The 25,372-nt window shown below is 37.2% G+C and overlaps 1 protein-coding gene, 1 long non-coding RNA gene and 1 pseudogene across 5 annotated transcripts; all 3 read right to left on the bottom strand.

Moving 5' to 3' along the window:
• Nucleotides 1-563: 563 nt before the first annotated feature.
• LOC137743085 (protein NRT1/ PTR FAMILY 2.6-like) lies at nt 564-8,489 on the bottom strand (annotated as a pseudogene).
• Nucleotides 8,490-9,292: 803 nt separating this feature from the next.
• On the bottom strand, nt 9,293-11,364 carry LOC148692850 (uncharacterized). Of its 4 annotated transcripts, XR_015953049.1 has the most exons (5): nt 11,193-11,364; nt 10,926-11,093; nt 10,723-10,803; nt 9,939-10,023; nt 9,293-9,494 (listed from the first exon to the last, which is right to left on the bottom strand). It is a non-coding gene; the product is annotated as an uncharacterized LOC148692850 (long non-coding RNA). The 4 variants fall into 4 exon arrangements; XR_015953048.1 differs by lacking the exon at nt 9,293-9,494 and having other exon boundaries at nt 9,678-10,023; nt 11,184-11,360; XR_015953047.1 differs by lacking the exon at nt 9,293-9,494 and having other exon boundaries at nt 9,678-10,023; nt 11,193-11,358.
• Nucleotides 11,365-18,709: 7,345 nt separating this feature from the next.
• LOC137743086 (protein NRT1/ PTR FAMILY 2.6-like) lies at nt 18,710-24,082 on the bottom strand. Its single transcript, XM_068482999.2, has 4 exons — nt 23,706-24,082; nt 23,314-23,531; nt 21,125-21,669; nt 18,710-19,607 (listed from the first exon to the last, which is right to left on the bottom strand). The coding sequence occupies exons 1-4, from the start codon at nt 23,800-23,802 to the stop codon at nt 18,764-18,766; spliced, it is 1,704 nt and encodes a 567-aa protein (XP_068339100.2). The 5' UTR covers nt 23,803-24,082; the 3' UTR covers nt 18,710-18,763.
• Nucleotides 24,083-25,372: the final 1,290 nt, after the last annotated feature.

Raw genomic sequence — 25,372 nt, 5'->3', positions numbered from 1 at the left:
ATGATAGAAGCTTTTATTAAATATGTGAAACAAAAGATACCATTAGATGTGCTGCCTTATTAAATTCTTGACTAGGTGTAAAAAGAAAATCTATTGATCACAGTCGTTTTTAATAAAATTCTAGATTAATTGCATATAAGACATTCTCTGGTTAAAATATTTATTACATTCTGAATATTTGTAAAAGTTGGGACATATTAGAGCATCTCCAATGGAGACGTCAAAAGATAAACGTTAAATGTTAATTTGATGGCTGATGTGGCAATGTTAGATTTTCCCTTTTTCCAACCAATATTTTCTTTTTGTTATAAATGATATTTGTAGGACTTATTTTAAAAAGAAATCAATTAAAATAAATTTTCAAGATCTATAATTGGTGCATTAATGGGAACCACATAACAAAATAATTAGAAATTATTTGACATATGAAAACTCATATGTCAATCCACATAGGATTGACATACTAGTTGAAACTTACTTCTACCTTCAAATTTGATTACATGACATTCCACCTAGGATTTGACATTTTATTTGAAGATGTTCAACTTATAACCCAGATAAAATTTCTTTTAACCACCAACAAACACTAATAACTTATCACGCACTATCAGGGTCAGGACTGCCATCTGCACCCTTTACATTTTGATACTTGTAAAACTTAGCACACACCAAATAATAGCCAAAGTTTATCACCCCCACTACAGCTAGCATCCAATAAACATTGTCCAGCTTGCCATCGCTTATATTGTTTAGTAACCATCCAGTAATCATTTGGACCAAATTAATCACACCTGTGCTTAGGTAAAATGAAATCCCAATAATCAATGAGGTCAAAGCCGTCGATGTGCTTCGCAGTGACAATGGAAATTCTTGATAGAAAAATTCAACTTGCCCTGGAAAATGAAATGCCTCTCCAATGCCTATCAAAGTTAACTGTGGGAAAAGCCACAAAGCTAGCATTGGTACAACAGCACCGGGCTGGTCATGGAGATGGTGGTCTTGGAATACTTTAAGCCTTTTCGACTCCACCATTGCCGCAACAGCCATACTGAGATGTTTAACACGTGGCCTAATCCAATACGTTGTAGGGGCGTTGGAGACCGGCCAATCAACTTCTGCCATGCGGGATATAAGAACCTGTCGATAAGGGAGAGAGAGATGACATTGGAGATTAGAATAATGACTACAACCGAGCCAGGTGGTATCCGAAAATGAGGTCCAAGGTGAGGGTCCATGGTTAGAGCCTGCAGGATTGATAAGCTGGATTGAATTGCTAACGGGGTACCTAAGAATATGCCTATTGACCACATTGGAAAAATTCTTATAATCGTCTTTAAAACTTCCACCTGTTGCATTGTGCTCAGTCTCCATGGTTTTGCAATTGAACCATCTGATCTGATGTCTCCTTCAGTTTTCTGTGCTGCACGGTTAAGAAACCTACATAGAAAAAATAAGGCATCAAAATTGTATGTCTACAAATACTGTCCAACTTGGAAGATGATCCTCTCCTTTTCTCTTTATTTTAATTAAACGAGAAAATTTAATAGGTGTCTTGCCCACGTAGCAGAATGAGTGGCAAGTTTTGTCCAATTAGAACAAATCATGCTGCTTCTATATATAATTCAAAAAATTATATACATTGCACACTTGAATTTGACATAATACAGCATTCATTATCTCACGTGACATGACGCTCTATGTAAGTTTTCTCATTTTATGCAGTTCAATTCATGTTATTTTATTAAAAAATATTGCTTAAGGGAAAAATATCTTTATCTCCTCAGAATCTCAGTTAACAATTTAGGTTTTGAAGGAGGAAGCAATAACTACTCGAGATTTAATTACCACACAACCAAGAACTCAATACGATGAACTGTTAGGTATTGTCTAAATAAGCTGAGCAGATGAGATTTCATAAAATATGGAAATGTATATAGGTAACCCCATAATGTTTGTACCTCAAACTCCTGCTAGATGTTGCAGCCTCCACCCCCGTTACTCCATAATTCCCATAGTAATAATCTTTGCTTTCAGAAGAGATCTGGAGATTCCTTTTCCACGTAGCAGCAACAATAACACGAGCTAAACCCACAAATGGACTCCCTTGTGGCTTATCATATTTATAGAAACGGGTTCCAGACAAGAAAATGGCTATGGCAATTAGGTTGGTGATGACAGCTAGGCCAAATCTGTTGGTATTCACAAGAGTTTACTAACTCAATACCAAAATATGTGGGTGATAAGTTTACAAACTCTATCACACCTCTCACTTTCACTCTCAATAAAATTGGACTAACAAATGGAGAAGGGATAGGAAATAACAAGCTTCCACAAAACACACTTTCTTGATATATGAAATAAAAGGCAGTTTACAAACTGATGGAATAAGAAAGCTTACAAGCTTCTTCACAATTGGAAGTGGGATTCGGATGGGATGCCTAAAGCCTAGCATGAAAGGCCTATTTATACAAAACAGAAATTAATAAACAATAAGACAACACATGCAATAAGAGATGGTGTTCCAGCCGTTCAAACACATGCAGCAACAGATGGTGATTACCATCTTTACACCCTTTCACATATGCACCAGCTGCTAGACACTTTTACACACATGCTCTGCATCATTCCTTGCTGTCTTTCAACACCTTTCGGCTAACACATGGAGGAGACTTTGTTCTTTGTAGCTGGAAAGAAACAAACAGCTAGCAGCAACATTTTACAACCTGTTTTGATTTGAATTTCCAACACACCTCCTCAAATCAAAACGCCTTCATTCCTAGCATTTCACGCAGTAGCCGGAATGATTCAATTTGCAATGGCTTTGTGAAGATGTCTGCCACTTGTTCCTTGGTGTGACAGTAGACAAGTTCAATTGTCTTTTGCTTCACATGGTCCCTCAGAAAATGGAACCTGGTATCGATGTGCTTGCTCCTTCCATGTTGGACTGGATTCTTAGCAAGCTTGATGGCTGAAATGTTATCCACATGAATCAAGGTCGATTCTTCTTGTGAATGACACACTGATTTCAACAGATTTCTTAACCAAATTGCCTCACACACGGTTGAGGCTACAGCTACATACTCGGCTTCACATGATGACAAGGCAACGATTGACTGCTTCTTTGAAGTCCACGAGAAAGCTGTTGAACCTAGAAAAAAGGCATAGCCAGTTGTGCTTTTCCTTTCATCTTGGTCACCTCCCCAATCACTATCTGAATAACCAAATAATTTTGCATCTTCACCAAAATTATAAAATAGACCATAGTTTAGAGTACCTCTTATGTACCTCAAAATTCTCTTGGCGGCCAGCCAATGAGACTCCCTTGGTGTTTCCATGTATCGACTCACGAGTCCAACACCATAAACTATATCAGGTCTTGTGATTGTAAGGTACCTTAGGCTTCCAACCAAGCTTTTGTACACGGTTGAGTTTACAAACTCACCTTCTCCTTCCTTAGACAGCTTCAATCCAGTTGCAACTGGAGTGTTGACAATATTGCACTTGTCCATATTGAATTTCTCCAATATATCTCTCATGTACTTTTGTTGAGAAATGTAGATACCACCACTTCCTTGCTTCACTTCTATGCCAAGAAAGTATGACATTAATCCATTGTCAGTCATCTCGAATTCACTGAACATGGATTGCTTGAACTCACAGAACATTGCTTCATTGTTTCCTGTAAACAACAAGTCATCTACATAGAGACAAATAATTAAGAACTCCCCTTTTGCACCATTCTTCATGTAAACTGAATGCTCGTATGGACATTTCTGAAATCCATTTTGGTGAAGGTAGTTGTCAATCCTTGAGTTCCAAGCTCGTGGTGCTTGCTTGAGGCCATACAAAGCCTTCTTCAAACGATACACCTTATCTTCTTTTCCCTGTACTTGGAAGCCTTCTGGTTGTTCCACGTACACTTCTTCCTCAAGAACTCCATTAAGGAAGGCTGACTTGACATCTAGTTGATAAATTTTCCATTTATGATGAGCGGCAAGAGAGATTAGTAATCTTACCGTGTCAAGTCTTGCAACTGGAGTATAGACTTCATCATAGTCCACTCCATACTTCTGTTTGTAGCCCTTTGCTACAAGCCTTGATTTGTATCGATCCACACTCCCATCTGCAGTGCGTTTGATCTTGTAAACCCACTTGACACCAATAGCCTTCTGATTTGGTGGGAGCTTTGTCAGCTCCCAAGTGTCATTCTTCTCGATGGCATGGATCTCTTCTTCCATGGCTTTCTTCCAACAATCTTTTTCCACAGCTTCATTGAATGAGAGAGGCTCGTGGTCTGCATACAAGCAGAAAAGGTTGGTTTCTTCTTATTCTTCTTGTCCATAAATCTCTGTGAGACTCCTTAACCTCACTGGAGTTGAGGAGCTGCTTTCCTCACTAGATGTAGGACCACTCCTTGCAATTCTGTGCACTGGAGTTGTTGTGATTGTTTGAGCAGGCTGTTGCTCAATCGGTGGTACAACTTCTGGTTCTTCAAAATCAGTGGAGACAATCTTCTCCTTACTGACTTCTTTGTTGTTCCACTTCCATGTCTCTTCCTCACTGAAGATGACATCTCTACTAACCACTAGTTTGCCAGTTAGTGGGTTGTAGAGCTTGTATGCCTTGGACTCTTCACTATAGCCCACAAACACACACTTCTCACCTCTATCATCAAGTTTCCTCCTCTTGGCTTCTGGAACTTGAGCATATGCAACACACCCAAAAATTCTTAGGTGTGTAACATTCGGCTTGTATCCACTCCAAGCCTCTTGTGGTGTCATCCTCTTGACACTCTTTGTTGGACATCGATTCAACAAATAAATCGAACAAGCTACAGCTTCTGCCCATAACTCTTTTGGCAAATTCTTCTCCTTAAGCATGGACCTTGTCATGTCAAGGATGGTTCGATTCTTTCTTTCGGCTATCCCATTTTGCTGTGGGGTATAGGCAGCAGTAAGTTGATGCCTAATTCCTTGCTCCTTGCAGTATGCTTGGAAAACATTGGAGGTGTACTCTCCACCTCTATCTGATCTCACAGCCACAAGCTTGTGGTTACTTTCAGCCTCTGTGAGTGCCTTGAACTCCTTGAAAATTTTTAGGGCAGCTGAATTCTCCTTGAGAAAATAGACCCAAGTCTTTCTACTGAAATCATCAATGAAGGTAATAAAATACCTATTACCTCCATAAGACATGGGATCCAATGGACCATATATATCTGTGTGCACCAACTGCAGTGGTGCCTTTGCTCTCCATGTATCACCAACAGGGAACGATAGTCGTGCTTGCTTGCCAAGCACACAACCTTCACATACTTGGCGTGTGGCTTCAATTTGGGGTAGACCATGAACCATTCCTCCACTTGACAGCAACTTTAGGCCATTGAAATGAAGATGGCCAAATCGAAGATGCCATTTCCATGACTCATCTTCCATTACACCGATGTTGCAGCATCCAATCTTTGTGTTCAAATTCAATGGAAACATCCGGTTCTTTGACATTCGAACACGTGCAATAAGCTTTCTCCTTGCATTCCTGAGAGTGAGAAGCATGTTCTCCATATGTATAATGTACCCTTTTTGGAGCAGTTGACCAATGCTTAGAATGTTGCTCTTCATACCTGGTATGTAGTAGGTATCGGAGATGTATTCTTCTTTACCATCCTTCTGGATGATCTTGATCTTCCCTTTGCCTTCAACTGGCAACTTTGAGGAGTCACCAAGACTTACAGATCCATAGGCCCCATCTTTGAGTTCGGCAAAAAACTCCTTCTTTCCACACATGTGATTGCTTGCTCCAGAGTCCAAATACCAAACATCTTGTTGGCTACTGGAATCATGGTGTGCTAGCAAGACTGTAAGTTCTTCATCAGTATTTCCACTTGATTCTGCCATGTTGACATGCTCACCATTTTTATGTGAACATTCATTGGCATAATGTCCATATTGCTTACAGTTGTGACACTGGATATGCGCCTTTCCTCGAGTAGATCTCCACTCCTGAGACTGACCTCGATTTTGTGCATAGCCTCGACCTCTTCCTCGAGCTCGTCCTCGGCTACGGTTAGATGAACTCCCACGACGTGAGTTCCACTGCCCACGACCTCCATTTGGTTTGTCAATATTCAACTTTGACTCCAAAGCTTGCTCTAGCGTTGTGGGGTTTGCATTCTTCTGAATGCGTTGCTCGTGAACTAGGAGGGATCCTAGTAGCTCCTCTGCACTCATCACCTCCAAATCCTTGGATTCCTCAATGGCAGTCACCACATGCTCAAACTTAGATGTGAGTGACCGAAGTATCTTCTCCACAACTCGTACTTCATCGAGTCTCTCGCCATTTCTCCTCATCTGATTTACTATCACAATGAGCCTTGAGTGATAGTCGGAGATGCTCTCTCCTTCATTCATGTGAGCAGTTTCAAAATCTGCTCGAAGTGACTGTAATCTCACTTTCTTGACCCGATCTACTCCTTTGTAGATTGTACTGAGTGTGTCCCATACTTGCTTGCTCGTTGTTGATTCTGCAACCTTCTCGAACGTTGAATCTTCTAATCCTTGATAAAGAAGATACAACGCCTTCTGGTCCTTCTTTCGTAAATCCTTGAGAGTGTTCCTTTGATCTGCAGTATATGTGGCTTCTTGCTCGGCAGTGGGTACAACATACCCACTACTGACAACTTCCCATAGCTCCTGTGATCCAAACAATGCTTTGAATTGGATGCACCATCTTTCATAATTTTCTTTCTTCAATGTGGGAACTTGGAGTTGCACTAAGTTGGACGCCATAGCTACTGCACTTGCCAGAATGGTATTCTGGCTCTGATACCAATTGTTGGTATTCACAAGAGTTTACTAACTCAATACCAAAATATGTGGGTGATAAGTTTACAAACTCTATCACACCTCTCACTTTCACTCTCAATAAAATTGGACTAACAAATGGAGAAGGGATAGGAAATAACAAGCTTCCACAAAACACACTTTCTTGATATATGAAATAAAAGGCAGTTTACAAACTGATGGAATAAGAAAGCTTACAAGCTTCTTCACAATTGGAAGTGGGATTCGGATGGGATGCCTAAAGCCTAGCATGAAAGGCCTATTTATACAAAACAGAAATTAATAAACAATAAGACAACACATGCAATAAGAGATGGTGTTCCAGCCGTTCAAACACATGCAGCAACAGATGGTGATTACCATCTTTACACCCTTTCACATATGCACCAGCTGCTAGACACTTTTACACACATGCTCTGCATCATTCCTTGCTGTCTTTCAACACCTTTCGGCTAACACATGGGGGAGACTTTGTTCTTTGTAGCTGGAAAGAAACAAACAGCTAGCAACAACATTTTACAACCTGTTTTGATTTGAATTTCCAACAAAATCCCCGTCTATAACCCACATTGTCCTCAAGATAGATAATGACTGTTAGGCCTACTATTGAAGCAGAGTATATAGAAACGAAGCACCAATTAAAGAAAGTTGCTTGGTCCTTAGGTCTGTCAAATTGATTAGCACCCAGTATTGCCATGGTAAAGCGGGTACCTCCCAACCCGATAGATGATAGAGCTATACCCGCATACGGGATTGCATACTGCAATGTCGAGGTGGGCTGGCATAATTCGGAGACGATAGCACAAGGTTGAGGCTTCAACGAATTAAGTGTCGCGGTTAAGGTCAAGAGAATTATGCCCTACAAGTCAAGTGATCGGTATTATTAAATCATAAATGGAGTTTAACTAGCTACTTAAACGTTCATATTTGTGATATTTGACATATTTAACATTACATGTTGAAGTCACAATCACCTCATAGGTAGATCAGCTTAACAATCAACATGATCTATCTCGGATTAGATTGACAAATTGAATACAATATTATCATAAACTATTTACCCAAGTAATTTTTTTTTTTTTTTTGAACATAATATCTACGCTAAGGGAGAAGAAGTTGACTCCTCACAATAGGCTAGCAATAATAGGGTTCAAATTCGCTTTAGTGAGAACTGACTACATTTATGACCTCCCCTCTGAAGCTTTAATGTATAATGTGTATATGGAGTCCACCTCTATGAGAGATTTTTCAGTGTGACTGGTACACAGGGTGGTACACCACGTGTCACTATATAAATGGTGAGATACGTGTGTTAAAAAGTTAATAACTTAAAAAATAAAAATTTCCACCCCTTGTATAAAAACACGTGGTATACCACCCATATTCCCGTCACAATAAAAAATTTCTCCACCTCTATTAAAGAGGTAGTCAATAAGTGATCAGTATATACGATACATTTGTCTATTATATTTCCCTGCAGATAAATAATGAGTATAGCAAATAGGCATGTAATCTAGCTCAACAATTAATCTAGCTCAAGGCTCAAACCTTTGCTTTGTGATATTCTTCAACATGAACACACTGTTTATAAATAATGCGAGAATGCTTCTAATTTACACAAACATAAATTGAATATACATACACGTTTACCATCTTTGCTATTATAAAATGTAGAAAGAATTAAAGAACTGTCTCATACATTATAATACTTTTTTCAAAAGAAAGTAGTTTTGTCACTTAATGCAACCACCGTCATTAAAAAAAAGTACTCACTACCCACTTAATACATCCAGAACTATTCAAGTGCCATTTGGATTATGTGGCGATTTGCAGTCAACAATATAGGCCTAAGATGAGACGTAAAGATAGTCGGGACAACGCTCGGCGAGACAGAGCAGAGTAACCAAGGTCAGAGTGAGACACTTGCCTCACACGAATCTAAAAAGGTGTGCCACCTCGATTGCGAAAACGTCACTTCATTGATGGTGAGTCTGGCCGAATAGGTGGAAAGGTGTTAGTGTGTTAGTACAAGTTAATGGCGCATTAAATGCCGGTTTAAGAGGCTCCAAAACTAGGAGAAATTTTTTAGAGTACCCGGTACATGAGACAGAGAGCAGGCGAGCAAGATGAAGGCTGTGAAGGGCGAGGCGATCCGGTGTTGTCGGTTTTAGGCTGGTGAGGAGGGTGGGGAAGTTGATGGACGACAAAATCTCGTCGTTTATTAGGCGATGGAGGCTCTGAAGATGGCGACGTTGGGGGATTACACAGCCGACGAAATTGGGGATTGACGGTGAAGAAAATGGTGGAGTGTTTAAGTTCAAATCAGATCGTGAATGTTAGGGGGCCAGTAGCCAATTTCAATGATGATTAAAAGTTAGAAGAATTAGGGGTTGCAGATGAAGTTTTAGAATAAACTAGAAAACATTGCCCGCGCGTTGCTGCGGGATTAAGAATCATATGAAAAATTATGTTTCCAAGGTATAAAAGACTGTTACAAAAGATTAAATATAGGAAAAGATATTATTTAGTAGGGTGCAACCTTTTTTTGCCACTGATAAAAAGAGGTCTTATGATTTTTTTTATTTTTTTTCTTTTTTGTGAGACATTGTAGTTGCCTCATTATCAGTCTCATCTTCAAGAAAGAAGGTTACATTGTACCTGTGTTTAAATGTAATTTAGAATGTTAAATATCAAATAAAGTAAAAATAACTTGCAATTTGCATAAAAGACTTCAAATTATCCATAAAAGAGTAAAACTTCCTGTGATTTGGCCTCCACATAAAAGAAAGATTAACGAAGGATTTGTACAGTCAAACTCACAATTTAATAACAAAACTTAAGTAATAAATATAATATGTCAACTTATTCATCACTTGACAAATGATGTAAACATCGATAATTGATTTTATCACTGAAAAAATAATTTAAGAACCAAGTTAAAACCCATAGGCTTATTCCATGCATTTTGAAGGGGACCTAGTTTCCTTTTTAATTTTACTTGGAATAAATAACACTTTACATTTCATCTACAACCTAAAACAACAAAACAATGTAGGAAATGGTATAAAACAAACATTAAAATACAGAAGGTAAGGCCCAAACCTATGACTGAGGATATTTGATTGCTAAATGATTAGAGCTTGAACTGGTTCTAAGCAACTTCTACCCTTCATACTCATCAAATGATCTGTAATTGCAGCAACAATAAAAAAATCCATAAAAATCACTTAAAAATGTCTGCCAAATACCAAAAAAAATTCAAATTTTCTCAAGATTTAGCCTAACCATTTTGCTAATTCCCATCAAAAACATTTTTACTGCATTTGACACCAGTGGACTAAGTTCCTCATTTGTAAGCAAAACCAATTCTTTTTTTACACTGTAAATATCATCAAGTTTAATCTTTTTATCTCCTTTTATTCCTACCAACTACAACCTCTTTTTATCTCCTTTTATTCCTACCAACTGCGACCTCTCTCCCAAATTACACACTTTCTAATATCATTTTCTCATCAATTATTACAACAAAATTTCAAACTTGTTTTCTTTTCTTCTCAATATTTACATGGGAAATAATTTGAAATGGTGGAGCTTTTGACTCAATCTCATGGACATTACAACAGGACATCCAATCTCAAGATGGAATAAGATTAATCAGGCGGGAATTATAATGGAAGACCTTTTTAGCACCACTTGGTCAGCACCTTCAGCAACTTAAACAGTTTGGCTCTTAAATAAGCAGGCGTGTTTGTTCCTCATAAACGAAAAGGTCAGAACGACATGTGCTTTAAACACAATATTCATCCCCAAATTGAAAACCACTAATCCAAAAAAATAAATTAGATGCACTGACAAAGCTAAAAAATATGGCCAATATCAAACTCACCTTGATGCCCTGTGGATCAGCAACCATGGTCGGAGAAGAAGAGAGAATGAAGCTGCTCTAAAGGTCACCGAGTATCAGGTTCTGAGTGGGAGGAGAAATAAAAAAAAAAAAATGAAATTTCAATCCATTTATAAATCCAAAATCACAAAACCCCATATTTGAACAAAACAAAACCCCCAAGATGTAAGACTTGAAAAACTTACCAGAAAACCCTAGCTTTTCTGGGCAAAAAATTCCTTCAAATCAATCTGAAATACTGAAGAAGCTTACCTGAGTTCAATAAAGATCAAAATTTAAGCAACTTTCTCACCTGGAAATGTTGGATTAGATGAGCTCAGAAATTCTAATCGAAACCAAATTGGTACAAATTTCTGAAACCAAAAACCAAACCATATCAGATATTCTAAAAAACCATCTAAGAAAACGTAGAAAATTGAAACCTAGTTCGGTGAGAAACATACAACACTTACTTGCAAACAGTGATCAAATCAGCCAAAAAATAATTCCAATCGAACCAAAAAAAGGCCGAAATTAACAATTCTGATAAGTAATCGAAGAACAACAAAATCAACGAAGCAGCACAACGACAGAAAATAGAATCCAGGCGAAGAGAAATAGGCGGCGACAAACGAACTAACTCGAGGTATGCAAGAGAGGAAAACGCAAAGAAATATCTAGAACAACTGAAGCCAAAGAACCCAGTGATGAAAGACACGTAGAACATAAGGGCAAAACGGTCTTGTTACTGTAGAAAGGCAACACCAAAATGGAGAGGACGAAAAATTTTGAGGGGCTGTTTCGCCATTTTACTGCTCTAGAACAGTACCAGGGGAGTTTGAGTTTTAGTATATATAAATTTTAATAAAAATAATAAAGAATGAATTAATTTTCAACAAAAAGAGCAAGAAAAAAAAAAAAAAAGAATTTTTGTTATGTCATAGGCCTATTGGTTTGGTATTCCACCTGTCATGCATGAGGTGGAGTTCCTGGAACAAGGAAAAATTTCTCCAAAAGTAGAGGCTTAACACACACACACACACACACACACACACACACAGAGGGATGAGGACCTCCAATATGGGGGTCGGACAAAAAGGAAAGAAAAGATTGAATATATTAGCTGAGTGCTATTAAGTCTTAAAATTAATATATTATGAGCAACACAGTGGATGTAGCCCAGTTTTGAGGGGTCAACCACTTATATCTCTAAGTCTATTTAATTTTAGTCCATATATGTAACGACCCGTCCTGAAATTTTCGAAACATCGAGGGCAAGTTGGTATTTTCACTTTGGTTGAGTTTTGTATTTTAAATGTTTGCCTTTAGTCTTGTTTGGTAAGCCAAGTGGGGCCCACTTCCTTTTTGGTTCCCTGGCCCACTTCTTCTTCTTCCTTCCTTTCTCCTCTCCTTGACAACTCTCGGATCCCTCTCTCATACTCTCCCATCTATTTCTCTCTCATTCTCTATAAGCAAAGACCGCACCACCACCCTTCACCATTTCCTCCGGCGAACCCCATAAACTACCACCGTCCATGAGCCTTCTCTCTCCCTCATTCTCTGTGAAGCACAGAGACCACCCAACAGAGCTAAGCGTACCCACCACATCGGTAAGTTCCACTGTTTCGATTAGGTAAGGCTCGGAATACCCTCGATCCTTCTTCTTTTCAACGTCCTGGGTTGTTTTAAAGAATACAAGTATGTTTTATGGATGTTTTGTGACATAAAACTGCTTGGGGACACTTTTTCAGCAAGAACCCGTTCCTTCCAGGCCAACTCCAGCCACGACACGTCACCAAAGTGGTACGAACTTCTTCCTCCCATCTTAAGATTTATTCCCATAGCTTGTATGTTGGAAATGGTGAAGAAATGAGCTCGAATGGAGCTTTAGAACTCCCGCCCAATTTCCGGCTGACTCACGGCTTGAAATCGGGTCGACCCAACTCGAAACCCATAAACCAAATCCAAACCTAACCTTGCTACCCGGCCCAAACCCTTGGACCATACTACCCGGCCCAACCTAGAACTTTGGCCCACTAAACCAAGCCCAAAAATTGGCCCAACCCAGAAAATCCAAAACCCAGACCGACCTGAATTCAACCCAACCCGACCGATTCCTAGTTTCCAGGTCAGCGCGTGGATGGCGTGTAAAGCACATGCACCTTCGCCGGAGGTACTGTGCTCTGCCGCCATGGACAGTGGGGAACACAACGGCACTGTCGACTTTTTCAGCCAACTTTTCGACGACCCAACTCAGCACATAACGGCACATGGAGGTACCTGAGGTTCCCTTCTAAGTTTTTTGACGTCCTGAATCCATTTATGACGTCCGTTTTCCTAAATTCAACCGTTTTAGTAGATTTTTATTAATTGATCCCTTTATATGCTTAGGTGCGTTGTTAATGGTGTTTCCATATTCTCTCATTTGCATAGGCCTTCGACGACGAAGTATTTGTGAGTGGACCCTTCCCAAAATGCATGATTTTATTACTAGAAATGCATACATGAAAAGCAAGATTTTATGACTACGTTTTATGAAATGTTTATAAGTAAATTGGATTTACGCTTTATGAAATATCATGCTTTAGCAAATTTACATTACTCAGATATTTATGATATATGATGTTTGAGCTATTGAGCTCCGATGAGATATATTTTTGAAAAATTATGTTCATGATTTTCTGTGCTTCCTTAGTGGATATTCATACATATGTGCCTTTGGGTGGGCGATGTAGTGCTTTTGGGTGAATGATATATGTGCCTTCGGGCGGGCGATGTAGTGCCTTTGGGTCAGTGATGTAATGCCTTTGGGCGAATGAAGATTTATATATGCCTTCGGGCGAATGAAGATTTATATGCACCTTCGGGTGGGCGATGTAGTGCCTACGGGCAAAAAATATTTATATATGGCTTTGGTCGGCTGATGTAGTGCCTTTGGGTGGAAGATATTTATATATGGCTTTAGTCGAGCGATGTAGTGCCTTCGGGCGATTGTGAAACCACTATTAAGCACACTATATATGACATATGTTTTAAGAAGGTTTTATGGCATGTTAGGGTTTTCGGAAAACCTATTACTTATTATGCTATATGAGTTTACATAAACTGGGGGTTAGTACATTAAAGAATAACTATTTTAGTTTACTTGTATATAAACTTGGTCCACTCATGTTTTGTTTTATGCCCACTTAGGACTTAGAATTGAGGCATACAATCTCGACGTCAAGGCACTCCCGCATCGGTATCTTCGAGTCTTCTCGATGTAGGAGCCATTCCTTTGTTCGTACATTTTTATAATATTCCTTATAGTGTTCTGGATTAGTTGTATGCTTTGAATACGTTCCACAATTGCATATTCATTATAGTTAATTTACGAGTTTTATTTATGTTCATCCCTTCTTCATAGTTCTCATGCATGTTAGTGTGGCTTCGTCACCTTTTGTTCAGAGCATACTTAGGATCTTCTATTACTGTAGTAGTGTGTCGACCTTGACATCATTTAGATGTCACAGTTTCTGGATTTGGTGCCATTCGACGTAGTTGTGCAAACCTTTTTCTGTCTGAATTGTCACATTCTATTTGAAATACAAGAATTCATGTCGGGATTGTGCCTCATCGGTGATGAAATGGAACTATGGACGACTTTCAACAATGGACCGATACTCTGCGACATGCATTCCCTAGGAATGGCAAGCATAGTCAAATTTACATTGAAGTGACGTGAAATATTATCAGAGGCAATGAAGTTGGTTGAAAAAGACATAAAAGCAAAGAAAGCCTCAGATAAGGTTGAAAAGAAAAATAGCCTTTCTACTTCCGGTGTTCAAGATGATGATCAACATATATTGGATCCTCCAACCGTGAGAGCTAAAGGGGTAACCAACAAGAGATTGTAGAGTGCTTTGGAAAAATCGAAGAAAGTGGCAAAAGTTAGATATACCTCACAAATGTCACCACCTAATACTATAGTTTCTAGTAATACTCATCCAACATGGTACTTTTTACTTTTTATTGTGAATATACTATATTATTATGTAATGAATATATGTACACTTGCAGAACAACATAATCAAGAAACTATCAATGCTACATCAAATATGACAACTCGTATCCATCATTTCAAGACTTTTATAATCAAGTTTGTATTGAAACTTATATTTGGGGTTATAAGTCACAATTTGTGTTATCATTCTAACATTTTGTTTATTGATTTAGGTTAACGGCAGTAGACATCTTGGATAACACAACTTTAGCTCTTCAACTTCAAGAATTCTTAGAAAAATGCGCAGATGCTGGAAATATAGAGCTCGTGGATTGAAGATGGATGAATTGAAGAAACGATGTGGGATTTTTACTTCTTTTTATTTATATAGTCTGGCTGCTTGACAATTAGTCAAAATAACTATAAGATTCACCTTGGATATCAAGTTTTTTAATAGCTTATGTTTTGATCAAAGTTTTATTTCAAATATTATTATCTTTAGTTCTTAATTATATTTGGTAGAGATGTACTTTCTTGAAAATAGAAAGCTACTATGATCAAAACAAAGTGAAAGATAACAATCGGTTATGAAAAATTTAACTCAATAATCTGGAGTGTGTACTTTTGCATTTATAGAGAGGAGAGAAATAGTGAGGGAAAAGAAAGGTTTGTATTTGGAAAGAGGAGAGAAACAGTGGGGGGAAAGAAAGCAAAAAAATTTTGGGAAGAAAAAAGTGCAGAATTTCATAGTGATGCACAAACTCATGGTGGAGGAACATACATCTATCACTAGCTTAACTAATGGTTTTTGTCTTGCGGTGGCACTCTAGATTAAATATGTATATACTTTCTTACTAGTTATAGGCTTATACACTTTCACGTGATTATTCTAATCACAACCTAAAAGAGATGAGGAGATATCTCAAGAAAAATGTACTTAAGGAATTAAGAAGTGGGAGATAAGAAAAAAAGGGGAAATAAGAAAAAAAGGAAACATTAGATTGATATATATATATATATATATATATATATAATATTAATTAGTAGAAAAATAATTATGAGAATTTTAAATATAAAAGAATGATAAAATATTATATTTAAGACTTGTCACGTGGTAAGTTTTGAGTAGATTGTAGTGCCACTTAACGACGTCCAGTGGCAAACCAAGCATCATACAAGTTTTTCTTCCGGATAGAAGCTTGCCGTGATCCTCATAAAGGAGGGATTAGGACTGTTATAAGGGACACACGAAGGTTTTTTGTGGTGGATTAGCAAGCCCCCCTCAGGTGCGGTTCAGTTTTGATTGCAAAGGCCAATGCTGCTATATATCCAAGCAAATAGGTGTAACATTCTCACATTTTGAGCTACGATGAGTTCTTTGTTAGTTAAAGAAGATGACAGGAATTTGAACAATGAAGCTCTTTTTTTTTTTTTTTTTTTTTTTTTTTTTTTTTTTTTTTTGAGAAAAGTTTAGGATTTGTGGGGATAGAAATTTTATCTCAAGTTGCAAGTAATTTGTCCACACGGTTAAAAATCTCATATCTTAACGTGGGATTCCACTATAAAACATATTTGATAATATAGAAAGTAGTCAATTACTTATAAGCTCATGTAAGATCCATGCATTTTTTCCTTAATGTGGGATTGATACTCAACATGCCTCTTCTTGTATGACGAATTTTCAAGCCTAATACGTGGATAACACAAAACAGGTGACATGGAGCACGTGTGGCCGTTGGGCATCACACGTGCGACAACATGTTCTGATACCATAAAGAAAGTTAGGTCATCTCCAACTGATCCGACCAAAGGGCCATAGGTCTAAAAATAGCTTGAAATAACACGAAAACCGTCTCCAACCGAGGGCTAGGCGAAAGGACTTGTGGGCTCCACCGAGCCAAAACCACCAAATCAGGCTAGTGGCCTGGCCATCTCCAGCTAGCTAGCCAGCCCGATGAGCCCAGCACACTTTTTTTTGTTTTTTTTTTTGGACGAATTTTTTTTAGCCCAACCCACTTTTATTTTTTGGAAATATTTTTTTTTTAAATTTCTAATTTTTTTCCTACACAATTTCTCACATACTTTTCACCAATCCATATACCTCATTTTATTTCAATTCTTCACATTCTATTCTCTTTCAATAATCTTTCCATTAATTTTTTCAATAATTTTCAAATGACCACCTATTTCAATAATCTTTCAATATGTCCGAAAATCTTATTTTAATATGATAGTTTAATTTAATTAACTATATTAATTCAATTAAAATAATAAATTATGTTTGACCTATGACCTTTTGACCCTCTTGGTTGGAGATGATTTTTTGTCACATGGCTATATTTGGCCTATGATCCTTTGACCATTTGGTTGGAGATAGTATGAAATATGACCTTGCACTATTCATTTAAATATAATTTCTTGGAGGGCTATAGGGCTAAAGAGAGCCTAGTAGCCGTTGGATGTGAATTTTGGGCCGACCCGGGCTGGTTGGCTCATTTGACCAGCTGGTTGGCCTGATTTGGTATTTTTTTGCATCGTGGAGCCCACGAGCCATTTGCCTAGCCCTCAGTTGGAAACAGTTTTCGTGTTATTTTGGGCTATTTTTAACCCTATGGCCCTCTGGCCGGATTGGTTGGAGATGATCTTAGGTTCTACTATAAAAATAATTGCCAATATAGAGAGTAGTTCAACTTATTTATAAACTCATGCAAAGTTCATTATCCGATTAACGTGGGATTCATTATCAACAATTCCAAACATTTCAAAAATAACAAATTCAATATGTACTAAAACTCAAAACTAACTGATTCACTGTTCATAAGCACAGTGTGCTTCCTATTTTGTCCCAACTAAGTTTGCTTTATTACGTTTCAGCCACTGTCTGAGAAAAAATATATAGAGTTTTTTTTTTTTTTTTTTTTATTCTTCTCTGTTCCCTCTTCCCGCTCGCTGCCGCGTTGCGACTAGCCCTTTGAACGAGAAACCCAAAAATCATCAATTTCATCTCCTTCTCCAAACCAACACAACCATACCTTCCATCAATCTTAATCCGTACCCGAACCCTCGAACCCAGTTTGGGTTCGACATTCCCGGCGACTTTCATAAGTTTTCCGGTGGCGGCTGGCCCTGCAACCACATCTATTCGACTCAGGAGAGTCCCAACAACAATTCGAGTTTTTCATGCTCAAATCTTCCCGCTAGACTGAGGAGTTCCATAAACCCAGCTCGTGGTGGGTTTTTCCGACGAAGATCTGAGTTTTCTCCGACCGGTTTCAGGCCTTTTCGACCTTTTTTTGGGTCCGGCGAATGCGATACTCTTACTCTACACCCCCAAATTAGTTTATGTTGTGAATTTGGTGTGCAATGGTTGAGTTTTAAAGCTAATCGGAATCTCTGTGTTTTCCGGCAATTAGCACTCCCAAGTTATGGTATAAGTTGCTTTTCTTTTCCAGCAAATTAGCACTCCCTGGGTATGGCCACATTCTGCAGATCGATTAATGTGGTGGTTAAGTGCTGAAATGATTATGTTGCAATGATTTATCTGTCGTAAAGCGCAAGACAATGGGGTTAATCCTTTAAAATGGAGAAGGAAACAGGAGCTTAATAATTTAGAATTCTGAAAAGGCGAGATGTTGCTATAAAAATCCTAGACAAATATAGACATGTGTTTATAAAAATTATGATGAGATCCTAAAAAATATCTGGCTGGAGGCCGCGAAACCCGACCTTTTTTTTGTTGGGAAGCTGGTGTATTTGTAGCATGGGAGTCTGATTGCTGCATATTGCATGGATATGTGCATTTCTTGAGTTTTTTGGTTTTTTGTGTGTTGGATTAGTTATTGTTGTTATATAACCAGAACTATACATAGTTAGACGACTGACAATTGTAGTTCAAGTTATTACATATTGTTCAGAGAAAATACGATCATTGCTCCTTTTCCACATTCTAACCTATACATACATACATATATAAAAGGTGGTTACTTGTGGAAGGTAGGGACTTGGAAATTACTAATTAGTAACCCAGATATGGCTTTTAATTTTATTATCCCAGTAACAACATCACTTATCACCTTCAGGGCCAGGATTTTCGTTTGCACCCTTTACATTTTGATACTTGTACAACTTAGCACACACTAAATAGTAACCAAAATTTAGCACCCCCACCACAACTAACATCCAATACACATTATCCAGCTTCCCATTGTTTATATTGTCCGGCAACCATGTTGTCACCTTCCGAACTAAATCAATCACACCTGTTCCCAAATAAAACGATATCCCGACGACCAAAGCGATCATCGCGGTAGATGTGCTTCGGAGTGACACTGGAAATTCTTGATAGTACAATGATACTTGTCCTGGAAAATGAAATGCTTCTCCAATGCCTACCAAAACCAACTGTGGGAAAAGCCACAAGGCTAACATGGGGACAATAGCCCCAGGTTGGTCTTGGAGGTGGTGGGATTTAACTGCCGTGAGCCTTTTTGACTCCACCAATGCCGAAACAGCCATGCTGAGCACGTTTAACACGTGGCCTAATCCTATACGCTGGAGAGACGTCGGAAACCTACCGGTCATCTTCTGCCACACCGGACATAAGAACCTATCAATAAGGGTGAGAGAGATGGCAGTGGAGATTAGGACAATGACTAAAATAGAACCAGCTGGTATTTTAAAGTGAGGTCCTATGTGACGGTCCATGGTAAGAGCCTGCAAGATGGTCAAGCTCGAGTGGACGGCTATTGGGGTACCTAAGAATATGCTTGATGACCATAACGGCAAAATTCTCATAAGGGTCTTGAAATCCTCTACTTGTTGCACTGTGCATAGTCTCCATGGTTTTGCAATTGAGCCGTCTGATTTAATGTCTCCTTCAGTTTTCTGTGCTGCACGGTTGAGGAACCTGCACATAGAAAAGAGGCCATCAATCTATTTTGCTAGTCCAAAAATTGTTACCAAACGGACCTTGACTTTTATAGTACAACATAAATTGCAACTGACATAAAAAAAAAAAGGCAGAAAAGATAAATAGAGACTTTGTGGATTATTTCAGGTAAAGCTTTCGGGCATTTTTTTCTCTCAATAGTAATTTAGTTACATATCCATGTTGCCACTATGTATATCAGATCAAAATGCGCGACCTTTCTAGTGTTGCTGTCACACCTTTCAAAAAAATGAAAAAAGAACCGTGCTGCCGAACTGCTCTAGCATGTCTAGTGTTGTACGGTTTCTTCATATGCAACTAGTATATGTCCTCAAACAAAGTGAATGATTTTTTTATTTTTTATTTTATTTGTTTTTAATTGAAGGAGAGAGGAAGAGAGAAAACATGAGAGTGGAGAAAGGGGGTAAGAGGTTTGTTTTTTATTTTTTATTTTTTATTTATTTTTTCAATTAAAGATGTTAAAATTACCGGCTTAAAAAAAACACAATAAAATTTTGTTTTGTGAAATTACGTTACTGCTCTTAATTTTTCTTGTTGTGATAGAAAACTAAATAATATTTTTACCATCTTTTGATTAATAAAGAAAATTCTATTAATATTAATTAATATGTAGTTTAGATAAAGGAACATGGAAAGAAAAGAATTTTCAATAGCTTTTGTAGCTGGACAAGAAATCCCGTGTCTATATGAAGAAAATATTGGGCAATACATTTTCTTCCACTAAGAAATGTACGACACCGTCGAAAATTGTAAATTACATAAATGTATAACATACCTTGCTAGCTAGTTGTGCGCTTGAAATCTAAGGAATTTAATGGTTGGATTTGAGCCGCTTAAAATAGAATATGTCCTTTATATTGGTGTAGCCCATAAATTGGGTTGTTTGAGATGTAATAAAATTAAAAGAAGGAAGTGATGTTGAATGGTGGAAAGTGATTGGGTTGTCTTTTCAAAATTTGCCATAGAAAAGTGGCTTCCTAATGGTGGAAAGTGATTGGGTTGTCTTTTCAAAATTATGGTGGAAAGTGATTGGGTTGTCTTTTCAAAATTTTCCATAGAAAAGTGGCTTCCCTTAGGCAAAATACTAAGATTTGTAGAGTTTGTTGGAGAGTGTAATTCTGAATTAGTAAACTTTAATCTTCAAATTGCTACGTAGGTCAACAAATTTGTATATAAAAGTCATGTTTATAAAAACTCTTGAAAATGCTCAACAAATAAAAGATAAATAGATTATACAAAATCACTAGACCCCAAAAAGTAGTTTAAAGGGTTATAAGAGAATTAGTCATAACAAGATACACACACACACGAACCTAGCACTTCCCTCACGTGCAACTCAATTTGTGTACAGAGAGGCAAAGAAAATACGAGTTGTAACGGTTTATCTCTTAAGAACCCAAGTTTATACTCTAGTGAATGAATGGAGCTAATGTCAAGCTAACATCAATAAAGTGTAGAGTAATGCTTGTGCGTACCCGAAGCTTTTGCTAGGTGTTGCATCCACCATGTCCGTCACTCCACCATGCCCATAGTAATAATCCTTGCTTTCATCAGAAGAGTGCTGAAGATTCCTCTTCCAAGTTGAAGCAACGACAACACGAGCCAAATCCACAAACGGACTCCCTTGTGGCTTGTCGAAACGATAGAAACGGGTCCCGCATAAGAAAATGACCAATCCAAGTATGTTGGCAATGACACAGAGGCCAAAACCTAATTTCCAACTCACGTTGTCCTCAACGTAGACAATCACTGTAATGCTTACAACAGAAGCAGCGTAGAGAATGAAGAAGTACCAGTTGAAGAAACTTGCTTGGGTTTTAGGGTTTTTGAATTGATTTGCTCCCATCGTTGCCATGGTATAGCGTGTGCCTCCCAAGCCAATAGTTGCTAGAGCTATGGATGTGTACAAGATTGCATACTGTATTGTTGAGGTGGGTTTGCATAGCTCTGATCCGTCGTTCACACAAGTTTGAGGCTTCAACGAATTAAACGTGGCGGTTAACGCTAAAAGAACTATGCCCTACAAGGCAAACAAGCAATGAGATCACATACATGGTGTTTAATTTAACTAGGTATGGATCCATAACTATGTTACCAATAAAATAGTCAGCTAGGAAACTAAGGAGTAATGGTTTCTTTGTTAAGAAAACTCTCTCACAAGTGGAACTCTCTGTGGACTTTCTGTCACCTCATGTTTTTGGTACAATGTTCTATAATGTTTGTATGATAATTAACGTTGTGAGATGACAGAAAATCCATGGAGAGTCTCATTTTAAGAGTCTCATTAGCATTTCTCCTTTATCTTTTTCTTGGTCTCAAAAGAGAAATGCAAAAAGTCTATGAAGACACTTTAAGAGTCTTCTTAGCATTTCTTTAGTATATTTTTGTTGGTCTCAAAAGAGAAATGCTAGGGACGCCTCTTTATGACCACATAATTAATCTAGTTAGAAATTATGATTTCTAACTTATTATATTTATAAAAAAAGAGTACCTAGTACCTATATATATATATATATCTTACAAAATTAAGACCCATTAGTCACTTATTAGCTTTAACAACATGGATATTAAAACTTTCGTCCACAAGCTTAAAAAAAAAATCCTCTTTGAAAGGAGGCTTGTATATGAAGTCTACGGTGCAAAAGCAATCAAGTGCGCATGCACGTATCAAGTATATCATCAAACATGCGTCTTACATAAGTTAACTAAGTATCAAGTATATCATCAAACATGCGTCTTACATAAGTTATCAGCAATAGAAGTAGAACTTTTTTAGGGATGTTTGAACACTAGTCTTTGTAGAAGATTAAAATTAAAAAAAAAAAAAAAAACTCTAGTACTAGATTACGTATTCAATTTAATCCCTTGAAATGTACTTTTATTAAAATTTACATTCAATTTTATTTTTTAATGTGTATTTTTATTTAATCTCTCCACATTAAATTTTAATTTTTATTAATATGCACATATTTAGTTCTTTAATTATAAATGAACATAAATGAGAAAATATTAAAAGAAATTTATGATACAAAAATATGTAAATATGCAAGTGTACATAAATGATTGTACCGAAATATATAAAATTGACTTCTTTGTCCCAAAATGTTTGTACCTAAATGTTTATACCTAAATGCTTGTACCGAAATATATTATAATGAACCTGAATGTATGTACTGAAATGTATTAAATTGAATTAATGTACTTAAATGCATATACCGAAATGCACGTACCAAAATATAGTATATTGAATTAATGTACCTAAAAGTCAATACCTAAATGTGTGTACCAAAATGTACATACCAAAATACATTATATTGAATTAATGTACCTATAAGTTTGTATACGAAACATTCAAATGTATTAATATACCTAAATGCAGAACATACAAAATTGTTATTGGAATATATTACAAAAAAAATTTAGTTTGCCTAAATTTAGACATTAAAATATATTATGATGAATAAAATGAAAATTAAATTTAAATGAAATTAATACATTTAAAAAGAAAGAAAAAGATAAATAAAACATCAAAATATAAATAATAAATGAGATGATTAAATGTACTAGGAACTAAAATTGGATTTTAATCTAACACAATGTTATAGTCTAAAACTAATTTTTTTAAGGACTAAAATGAAGTTTTTCAACTTTTTTTTATAATTACCAGCAAGGAAATGCAGGAAGAAATGGAGATAACCGAGAACGGGCCTAAGAAAGAGTCAGCTATGATTGCTCCGATGACTGGGAAAAAACTACTTGAACCGGCAACGATGTTTGAAATCTGAGCAGCATCAATGCTCTTAACATTGAATTCTTGAATCAGATACACAATCAGATTTGACAGCCATCCCCCAGCTGCAAGTGTCAACCCTGCTAAAGCGCCTGCGCAGCACACTCAACATGTATAGCAACAAATATTATTAGGGAAATCTTCTCTTGTTGGCAAGTCGATAATATAAGATTACACGTTAGTTCACGCTCGCATGTGTAGTCTAAGAGAGAGCAGGGAGAGAGAGAGAGAGAGAGAGAGAGAGAGAGAGAGAGAGATAGAGAGACCAGTGATGAAGGGGAAGGTGTTCCAACCACCGCGTCTTCTACCGGAATCTGATGACGTATGAGCTTCGTGATCATTGTGGGAGAGGGAGCCATCCATGTTGGAAGTTGGTCAACTTGTATTGAAGCTCAAGCTTGCTGGTGCTGGTGTACGGGTCTATTGTTTAGTACTTGTAGCGAGGGTAGTGTGATGTTCAACAAGAAATGTGAACCCACTGCGTCAAATATATAGTGGTGGAAATCCTAATTAAGAACCTAATTATTTATTCTTAGGGAACAAGAGGCTTAAAAACAGACTAATGAACACAAAACCCGAATATATATGTTCGACCACACACCGTAACTTAGGCATAAACTGAAATGGGAAATGATAAACGCATACTATTTTTTTCTACTGCACACTCATATTTAATTATAGGGTAAATTACACTTTCATACCTCAGGTTTATGGTCTATTTCAATTCCTTACAACATCTTCAAAACATTTTACTTTCATACCTTAAGTACTATTTTATTTCAAAATAATACCTCCGTTACATTTTCCATCCATTGATCTGTTAAATGCTGACGTGGCTGCTACATATATGCTATGTGGCTGCCAAATGTCTGCCACGTGGCAAATAATATAATTTTTTAATTTTTTTTTTTTAAAACTTGAATTTTCTCAAAAAAGAAAAAAAAATTGAAAAAAAAGGGTAAATTACAGTTTCATACCTCAGGTTTGGTGTCTATTTTAATTCCTTACAACATCTTCAAAATATTTCACTTTCATACCTTAAGTACTATTTTATTTCAAAATAATACCTCCGTTACATTTTCCATCCATTGATCTGTTAAATGTTGACGTGGTTGCCAAATGTCTGCCACGTGACAAATAAAATAATTTTTAATTTTTTTTTTAAAAAGCCTAAATTTTCTCAAAAAAAAAAAAAAAAAAATGAAAAAAAAATGAAACCCACTATCCCTCCCCCTTCACGACCCACATCCCTATCCCTAACCTAAAACCCAAAAAACCTATTGCAACAACAAGAAGAAGAGGGTGGAAGAAGAAGAAGAAGAAGAAGAAGAAAAAAACCCCAAACCCAGTTCAGCGCCCCCACCCCAACCCGGGACCCACCTCCCTCCCCCCTCGTGACCCATCTCGTGATTTTCAGTATGGGTGGGTTTTGAAAATACTTTGAGTTTGAGATGATTTTTGGATTGGTTTTGTGGTAGATCCACTTAATCTTGGGTGGAATTTTTGTGGGTGATGGGGGATTTTTGGGAGGGGTGATAGGGGATGAGAGAAAGGGGTGGCTCGGGTGGGATGAACTGGGGCTTCTGGTTTTTGGGTTCTGGGTTAGGATCGTTTGTGTGTTGGGGGGGGGGGGGAAGGCATTGGTTTCAATTTTTTATTTCTTTTTTTTTGAGAAAATTCAGGTTTTTTAATAAAAATTAAAAAATTATTTTATTTGCCCAGTGGCATATATGTGGCAGCCACGTCAGCATTTAACAGATCAATGGATGTAAAATATAATGGAGGTATTATTTTGAAATAAAATAGTACTTAAGGTATGAAAGTGAAATGTTTTAGAGATGTAAGGAATTGAAATAGATCTCAAACCTGAGGTATGAAAGTGTAATTTACCCTTTTTCTTTTCTTTTCTTTTTTTGAGAAAATTCAGGTTTTA

This window comes from Pyrus communis, chromosome 11 (genome assembly GCF_041283825.1).
Source record: "Pyrus communis isolate YQ-2024b chromosome 11, ASM4128382v1, whole genome shotgun sequence".
NCBI classification, from domain to species: domain Eukaryota; kingdom Viridiplantae; phylum Streptophyta; class Magnoliopsida; order Rosales; family Rosaceae; genus Pyrus; species Pyrus communis.
Note: the sequence above shows the minus strand (reverse complement) of the source record. Positions and strands in the feature narration are given on the sequence as shown.